The sequence below is a fragment of the Enhydra lutris genome, unplaced genomic scaffold, assembly GCF_002288905.1.
Source record: "Enhydra lutris kenyoni isolate GAN:26980312 unplaced genomic scaffold, ASM228890v2 scaffoldscaffold18, whole genome shotgun sequence".
Lineage (NCBI taxonomy): Eukaryota > Metazoa > Chordata > Mammalia > Carnivora > Mustelidae > Enhydra > Enhydra lutris.
This window is the reverse complement of record NW_019154102.1, coordinates 731552-741006: the sequence shown is the minus strand read 5'-3', so window position 1 is coordinate 741006 and position 9455 is coordinate 731552. Positions and strand designations below refer to the sequence as shown.

The following is a 9455-nucleotide window of genomic DNA, read 5'->3' as shown; positions in this document are numbered from 1 at the left end:
CGTTGGGGCGCCTGGGTGGCTCAGTGGGTTAAGCCGCTGCCTTCGGCTCAGGTCATGATCTCAGAGTCCTGGGATCGAGCCCCACATTGGGCTCTCTGCTCAGCGGGGAGCCTGCTTCCTCCTCTCTCTCTGTCTGCCTCTCTGCCTGCTTGTGATCTCTCTGTCAAATAAATAAATAAAATCTTTAAAAAAAAATATATATATATATATATATATTGTTATACATGAATTTGAGTATAATGGTAGTCAAAGAATACCCACATTAAATATGACTGCCTGTAGTGAAGCCAGTGAAACATAGTTACCTCATAAAATGATCATTATTCTTACCTACTCAGTACTAATTTTTTTTTAAAGCTCCCTCTTCATATCATGCTAAATAAAACAAGGTAGAGAAAGAAATAGCAAGTGATTTCACTTATATGTTGAATCTAGAAATCAAACAACGATGAAAAAGAAACAGACTCATACAGAACATATAGGTGGTTTGCAGGAGGGAGATGGGGGGGCAGATGGGCGGAAAAGGTGAAGGGGATTAAGAAGTGCAAACTTGCAGTTATAAGATAAATGTCACAGGATGAAAAGTATAGCATGGGGAATATAATCAGTAATATTATAATAATAGGGTGCCTGGGTGCTTTACTTGGTTGGTGTCTGACTCTTGATTTTGGCTCAGGCCATGATTCTCAGGATCCTTGGGGTTCTGAGCCCAGCGGGGAGTCTGCTTGAGGATTTTCTTCTTCTCTCTGCCCCCTCCCCACTTGCACATGTTCTCTTTCTTTGTCTCTTAAGTAAATAAATCTTTAAAAAATAATAATAAATTTGAATGGTGACAGAGACTTAACCATAGTGAGCATTTTGTAATGTATACAGTTGTCAAGTTGCTATGTTCTACACCTAAAGCTAATATGTCAACTTATAGTTCAGTTGAAATTTTTCTTAAAAAATGAAAATAATCCCCCCTCAAAAAAGTACCCAGCCTTAAAAACAATAAAAAAGTTTCTGTATTATTAGTTTTTTTTTTTTTTCTTTTTAAAGATTTTATTTATTTGACAGATCACAAGTAAGCAGAGAAGCAGAGAGAGAGAGGAGGAAGCAGGCTCCCTGCTGAGCAGAGCACCTGAGCAGGGCTCAATCCCATACCCTGGGATCATGATCTGAGCGGAAGGCAGAGGCTTTAACCCACTGAGCCATCCAGGCACCCCATGTATTATTAGTTTTATGGCAGAGTATTTTTACTGATTAAAAAATTGAATTTTAGGGGTGCTTGGGTGGCTCAGTCATTAAGCGGCTCCCTTCGGCTCAGGTCATGATCGCAGGGTTCTGGGATCAAGCCCCACATCCAGCTCCCTGCTCAGCTGGGAGTCTGCATCTCCCTACCCCACTCCTGTTCGTGTTCCCTCTCTCTCACGCTCGCTCACTCTCTCTCTGTCAAATAAATAAAATCTTTCCCTCAAAATTGAATTTTATTTGAATTTCATCTGATAAATAATGTGATTTTAAAAAAATAAAGATAATATGTTTTAAAATATCTTCCCCACAGCACCTGGAAAAGTAGCAGATAAAGTTATTATTGAAAACACTAGAGATTCAACCTTCGTCTTTATGGAAGGTTCTGAGGATGCTTATGTTGGATATATGACAATAAGGGTAAGGAATTTTAAGAGTTAGAATATATATGTCCAGACCATTTAAGGCAGTGGTTCATACAGAATTTCAAACAAAATTTCTACTTTTCAGTTTAATCCTGACGACAAATCTGCTCAACACCATAATGCACACCACTGCTTAGAGATTACGGTAAACTGTAGCCCTATTATTGATCACTGTATTATCCGAAGTACATGTACAGGTTAGTGTGTTTCCCTTATGTTTTATTATAAAATGAGTCATTGTGTTGTTGCCCAGTAGGTTTTTAAATAAATAATTTTTCTTACAGTTGGCTCTGCAGTATGTGTTAGTGGTCAAGGTGCATGTCCCACTATCAAACACTGTAACATCAGTGACTGTGAAAATGTTGGACTTTATATAACAGATCATGCACAGGTATTTTTAACTTTTATGGGTTTTTTCTTTCTAAAAGTTTTTTTTAAGTTCTGCTAATACCTACTTCTGATTAATTGTTGTAGGGAATATATGAGGATAATGAAATTTCCAATAATGCTTTAGCTGGGATTTGGGTTAAAAATCATGGAAACCCAATTATTAGACGGAATCATATCCATCACGGACGTGATGTTGGTGTGTTCACGTTTGATCATGGCATGGTAAGAACATTTATTCTTAATAGAAAAACTGACTTAATATCAGTTTAATTTCTTCTTTCTTTCGTCCTTTTTTATTAAAAGATAATTACTTTTAAGTAATCTCTGAATACCTGTTGGGGGACTCCAACTCAAAATCCAGAGATCAAGAGTCACATGTTCTACCACCTAAGCCAGCCAAGTGCTCCTTATCAGTTAAATTTCAAATAAGTTGCTGGATTTTCTCATCACCAAACTAGGTGAATTAAAGAATATAGGTTTAAAAGAAATCTCAGCACATTTTAAAATCAATATGCAATATTCTGTAAATTCATGAATCTAATATTATGTGCATGTAGAGAAGATGGAGTCCTTAGGGAATTGGTGTAATCTTTGACGGCAGTAAGATCTAATCCAGTAGTTCTCAAATATCATTGTGCATGAAAGTCACCCAGATTAGGGGTACCTGAGTGGCTCAGTCAGTTAAGTATCTGCCTTCATTTTAGGTCGTGATCCCAGGGTCCTGGGATGGAGCCCCATGTCAGGCTCTCTGCTCAGCAGGGAGCCTACTTCTCCCTCTCCCTGTTCCTGCTGCTCCCCCTGCTTGTGCTTCTCTCTTTCTCTTCTTTCTCTGTCAAATAAATGAATGAAATCTTTAGGGATAAAAAAATCACCCAGATTGAGTAAATATAATGTAATATAATGGGGACCAGGATATGCATCTTTAATAAGCACCATAAGTGAGTTGAATGCAGGCTGTTTTGTAGGCTACAGTTTGAGAATTAATGGTTTCATTATAAGTTTGACTTCCATTTTATTCCTCTTAAAATTTTTTTGGCAGAATTTTAGTAAGAGATACAATGGTAATATCGGTTCTAAAACTCTTAACGCAGTGATTAATTAGGCATGTTTATGGATGATACTATATTTTAAGTACTATTGTGTCATTTTACACAAGTTTCAAGAGATGCAACTTTTTTAGCTCTTTTAGGCCAGTATTTCAAAATAATGCTCTCTGGCGTCTGTTCAGGTATTCTTTTCATTTAATGGCTAATTTTCATTGAGGCAATTTTCAAGTCCTATTACAACTTCGGCAACATATTTTGTTAAGGAGTTAGAGATGGGCGAGGAGGTGATGGTATGGTGGCCAAACAGGATTGTGCTGAAGTTTTGGGTTTTTTTGGGTTTTTGTTTTCTTTTGTGTTGTTTTTGTTTTTTAATTCTTTTTTTTTTTTTTTAACTTTTCTGAAACCTCCTTGTGGTGAAGTTTTATTGCTGTTGTATGAATCAGGCAACAGGGGATTGTTGGATTCACATATACAGATTGTCAGTTAATGAAGGAAACTTTTTAATTTTTGTTGTTTGTGCCTAAAACCTTAATGTAGAATCCTTTTTTAAAACTATACTAGACCATGGGGCGCCTGGGTGACTCAGTGGGTTAAAGCCTCTGCCTTTGGCTCAGGTCATGATCCCAGGATCCTGTGATTGAGCCCCGCATCAGGCTCTCTGCTTGGCAGGGAGCCTGCTTCCTCCTGTCTCTCTGCCTGCCTCTCTGCCTACTTGTGATCTCTGTCAAATAAATAAATAAAATCTTAAAAAAAAAAACAAACCTAAACTAGACCAGGAGGGAGTACTCCTCTATGAGGTTCTGATTAGACCTAAATAGTTTCAGCCATCTAGTGCCATCATATTCCTGGGGTAATTGCAGCCTGAGAAGAACAGTTCACTTAAAACATAGGCTTGGGGTATGCCTACATTTTATTTGGTTAAGCGTCCAACTCCTGGATTCTGCTCAGGTCATGATCTCAGGGTCATGAAATTGAGCCTACATCAGGCTCTGCACTTAGCACAGAGTCTGCTTAAGATTCTCTCTCTTGGGTGCCTGGTGGCTCAGTCATCAGGTTGTGATCTGGGGATCCTGGGATCAAATTCTGCATCGGGCTCCCTGCTGCACAGTAACTCTGTGTCTCCCTCTTCCTCTGCTTCTTTCTCTCTCTCTCTCTGTCTCTCATGAATAAATAAAATCCTTAAAAAAAAAAAAAAATTCTCTCTCTCCCTCTCCTTCTGCCACTCCCCACCCCCTACGCACACTCATGTGGTCTCTCACTCTTAAAAAAATTTAAAAAGTAGGGGCGCCTGGGTGGCTCAGTGGGTTAAAGCCTCTCCCTTCTGCTTGGGTCATGATCCCAGGGTCCTGGGATCAAGCCCCACATTGGGCTCTCTGCTCAGCGGGGAGCCTGCTTCCTCCTCTCTCTCTGCCTGCCTCTCCACCTACTTGAGATCTCTGTCAAATAAATAAATAAAATCTTAAAAAATAATAAAATAAAAATTTAAAAAGTAGGCTGTAGCTTGGACCTATCAATAAGAAAGCAGAGTGGGGGAAAAATAAATAAATATAATAAAAAGAAAGCAGAGTGGAGATGACCACTTGTCCCCCTTCAGCTGAATTAAAGAAATTGACATTTCATGGCACATTGTACTTCTTTTTTCCCAAGAAGTAGGGAGCATGGGTATTATAGTCTGGAAGGCAAAGGTATGGAGGATGTCAAAACATAAGAATCTTGAAAATCTCCCCTCCCTTAGAGGCCTGTATTAGCTATAGTTCCTAATTGGCTCTCTTATTTTGTAATGCTATGCTAGTATTTCTTTGCCTGTGTTGCCTTTAGACTTTGCCCCAGAGTATCATATATTTTTTAAAGATTTTATTTTTTTATTTGACAGAGAGATTACAAGTAGGCAGAGAGGCAGGCAGTGGTGGGGGAAGAAGCAGGCTCCCCACTGAGCAGAGAGCCCAATGTGGGGCTCAATCCCAGGACCCTGAGATCATGACCTGAGCCAAAGGTTGAGACTTACCCTACTGAGCCACTCAGGCGCCCCCCAGAGTTTCATATTTTTGCATGCCTCTGGTCTCATTGACAAAAGAGATTTGAGGTACCAAGATAATTTTAACCTGAATAAGCATCCTCATTTTTAAAAGACCTATGGTGATGGTCACTTACAAATTCACCATAATAATTTACTCCTCATCATGCACTCCTGATACAGGTTATATATAGATACATATTTAGGTTTACACATCTTTTAAGTTGTTTTTAAACAGCTCTAGGCAATGCTATACATATATAGCCCCATTAAGGATTAATAGAGATTTAAAAGCCATTACAGATTTGTAAGGGAAGGATGAAAATTCAAATCTAATGTCTAGGGCCTATCATCTATTTTAGTATTGTGACACAACCCTTTAAAATCCTTTGGTAGAATGTTCTTCCCATTTTAGGTATTCTTTTAGCTTGTTTCTTTGTGTTGACAGCCCATGATTGGTATAACATCACTGAAGATAATCTTTTTAAAATTCTGCTTTGTTTTCTGTAGAACTTCAAAGAATATCAGAATAAACATTTAAAACTAGTTTCTGTACTGTCCACTTTCTTTAAATATACATATATATTCTCTGAATTTTTGTTCCTTTTTCTCTCCTGTTGCGATACTTAAAATTTAAATTTCTAAATTCATAAGAATGAATCATAAAAGATTTTGTACTCTTTTATTTTAAATAATTATTTATGTAAAAATACTACATGCACAAGTATAAAGGACACCTCTAGGACATCACTAAGGCATGACTAGCATTTGCCATTGTTAGCTTCATGTTTAACTTTGAAGTATGAACTTCCCCTGTGAAAAATGAGAAATTAAGCACTTTATATTTCAGCCTGTCTCCATCCCATCACTTATATTCTTAACTTTTTTTTTTTTTTTAAGATTTTATTTATTTGACAGAGACACACAGCAAGAGATGGAACACAAGCAGTGGGAGTGGGAGAGGGAGAAGCAGGCTTCCTGCTGAGCAGGGATCCTGATTTGGGGCTCGATCCCAGGACCCTGGGATCATGACCTGAGCCGAAGGCAGACTCTTAACAACTGGACCACCTAAGCACCCCTATATTCTTAACTTGTCTTACATAAAGGTTTATAACTTTTACATTCCTATAGTTATTGGTCAATATTTATCCTATATTTGTTTACCTTTAGTCCTTTTATAATAATTCCTTCATTGCTGAATTTTTTTATTTTGATTAATTCTTTGTATGGCTGAATTTTCTCATCTAGCCATTCATTATTTGCTTATTTTTAAAAGAATGGTTTACAGGTATTGTAGCTTGAATTCTTGCCACTTGAGAATGGCTATCCATTACTTTTTAACTTGGCTCAATATACATAATTTTTTTTTTTTTAAGATTTTATTTATTTATTTGGGAGAGGGAGAATGAGAGAGAGAGCATGAGTGGAGAAAAGTCAGCAGGAGAAGCGGACTCCCTGCTGAGCAGGGAGCCCGATGTGGGACTCGATCCCAGGACTCCAGGATCGTGACCTGAGCTGAAGGCAGTCGCTTTGACCAACTAAGCCACCCAGGAGCCCCAATATACATAATTTTGATTATACTTTTTTCCCCCTCTACATTTTGTAGTCATGTTTTTATTTCTAGCATTAAATGTGACTGACAAGGAGATCATTTTGGTTTTTGTCTGAGATTATTTTGGGTTTTTTTTTTCTTTCTGGTGATGATTTGCTTTTCTTCTTCAGTATGCATAATGTAGGTTTTTGTTATTGTTGACCTTGTGTTGTTTTGCTGGTTTTCTCGTCCATATGTTCTTTGGAAACTTGCCTGTGTATTGCTTTGTTCTTTAATTTTTATGTGATTTCCTCAAATCTGTGCCCCTTACTGTGTCTCCATAGTTTTGTCTTGTTTTTTTTCCCCACAGTGTGATTTTTAATCCCTAATTTTTAATGTATTTTGTTTTACAGAATTTTTCTAACATATGTGAAAAAGAGAATAGTATAGTGAATGAATCCCCATCTTCAACAGTTATCAATTCATGGCCAGTTTTATTTCATCTATACTTAACCACTCTTTACTGTCTTCTCTACTCTCTAGATTGTTTTGAAGCAAATCCTGGACATCATCATCTCATCTGTAAATATTTTAGCATTCATCTTTAAAAGATGGGGATTCTTTCTTTTTTTCTTTCTTTCACATAATGGCAATGCCAGTCTCATTCCTAAAAACAATTTTTCTATCAGTGTTCACAAGTTCCCAGAATCTTTGTTTAATATTGAATCTATTGCAGAGTGTTATTTTTGTAAAAATATAATTAGAATGCCATAGCAGTGCCAAATTGCTATAAAATTTTGGAGACATTCTAAATTTATGAATTTAACATGACAGATTGACAGATGACAGATTATCTATACTGAAATGTCGCTGCCTCTCCTTTCATTTTCCTTTGCTTTGGATAGTCTCAAATAGGAAGCATAAGTTTTAGAGGTTAAAAATTGCACATTAGTGTACATTTTTGCTCACATTTACTTCTTGTGCCTGTGTTATTTCTCTGAAAATAATACTGTGGGAGTGTTTCCTTTTCATGTTCTGTTCATGCCACTAGATCTGATCACCTTAGAGAAGATCATTAGCTGGGCTTATGAGAACCTTCAGTTACTTGGGGAAAACATTTTATTGGATGACCCCAGAAAAATCATTTCTGTCTCTATCAAAAGATACCAAATTGCTAAGAACTTCTTCTATATTTAAAATAAGGGCTTGGGACACCTAGGTGGGTCCTGGGTGGCTCAGTCTAAGTGTCTTCCTTTGGCCCAGGTCATAATCTTAGGGTCCCGGGATTGAGCCCAGCATTGGGTTCCTTGCTCAGTAGGGAGCTCCTCTCCCTTTTCCTCTGTCCCTTTCCCCTACTGTCTCTCAAATAAATAAAATCTTAAAAAAAAAAAAAAATCCCTGCTTTTGGAGTTCTGTTAACATACATTGGAATTTTCATGGTTTGCATCTTACAAGGCAGAGTAGAATTCTGTCTATATCCTGCTTACATTTCTGAATTACTATGACATTTTACACTAAAAACATCTCTTAAAATGAATACATTTTATTAAAACTTACCTTCGGGTGCCTGGGTGGCTCAGTTGTTAGGCATCTCCCTTCGGCTCAGGTCATGATCCCAGGTTCGAGCCCCACACTGGGCTTCCTACTCATCGGGAAGCCTGCTTCTCCTTCTCCCACTCCCCCTGCTTTTGTTCCCTCTCACGTTCACGCATGCACTCACACACTCTCTCTCTCTTTCTCTCTCAAAAATAAATAATATATTTTTTAAAAATCTTAAAGTAAAATTGCATTAACTGAACTCTTTAAACCCATAACAAGAGATCGGTTTCCTTGTAAAATTATGACTGTTCTATCTGAATGTGGTAAAATGACAGTTGGCAATGTAGGGGCTTCTGGTTTTAAAAGCATGAAGAGTGGGACACCTGGCTGGCTCAGTTGGTGGAGCGTGTGACTCTTGATCTCAGGGTCATGAGTTTGAGCCCCATGTTGGGAGTAGAGTTTACTTTTTTAAAGGAAGAGCATGAAGAAAAAAAAATGGTTTTTACTGCTTTCTTTTCTTGAATGTTATCTTAAAAGATACAGGTTCCAAACTTTGATGGAATTAAGGAACATTTTTAACCTTTAAATTACAACATGGTAAATGGCTAGTTGCCTATTACCAAGCCAGCCATTACAGATTAGAGCAAATTATAAAACCTTATATTCATGGGGCACCTGGGTGGCTCAGTCAGTTAAGCATCTGCCTTCAGCTCAGGTCATGATTTCAGAGTCCTGGGATTGAGCCCCACATCAGGCTCCGTGCTCAGTGGGAAGCCCGCTTCTCCCTATCCTCCCCACTCATGCTCTCTCTCACATTCGCTCTCTTTCTCTCTCTCTCTCTTTCTCAGGTAAATAGTAAAATCTTTAAAAACAAAAACAAAAACAAAAAACAAACCTTTATGTTCAGGAAGATAAATTGGTAAACCTGATGTGAACATAAATATGTTGAGTTGTTTAAACAACTGGTAGTGAGTTTAGAATAGAATTATCAGTAGGGACCTAAGCAAAGGAAAAGAATAACATAATTACCAACTTTAATAAAAAGTTGTACAGCAAAGAATATATACTTATATTTTATGACTCAGCTATGAATAGCACACTAATAAAACCAAAATTGTGCTATCACTACATTGGAAGGATACAGTGTGAATGCATGTGATAGGAGATAGAAAGAGTTAAATTCTTACCTTCCATAATAGAAAATGAATAGACATCACCTAAAACTGCAAACTCCAGATACAGCAATACAAATCTTTACTTAAAAATATAGAGGTGGGGGG

The 9455-nt window shown here is 37.5% G+C and overlaps 1 protein-coding gene across 2 annotated transcripts in view; it reads left to right on the top strand.

Moving 5' to 3' along the window:
• The window catches only part of LOC111148107 (F-box protein 11), an 88385-nt gene that overhangs the window by 65494 nt on the left and 13436 nt on the right, over nucleotides 1-9455 (top strand). For both annotated transcript variants that reach the window (XM_022504516.1, XM_022504515.1), the window contains exons 8-11: nucleotides 1544-1650; nucleotides 1741-1852; nucleotides 1940-2046; nucleotides 2130-2267. In XM_022504516.1, coding sequence (XP_022360224.1) covers nucleotides 1544-1650; nucleotides 1741-1852; nucleotides 1940-2046; nucleotides 2130-2267 — 464 coding nt within the window. The remainder of the gene's footprint in view (nucleotides 1-1543; nucleotides 1651-1740; nucleotides 1853-1939; nucleotides 2047-2129; nucleotides 2268-9455) is intronic.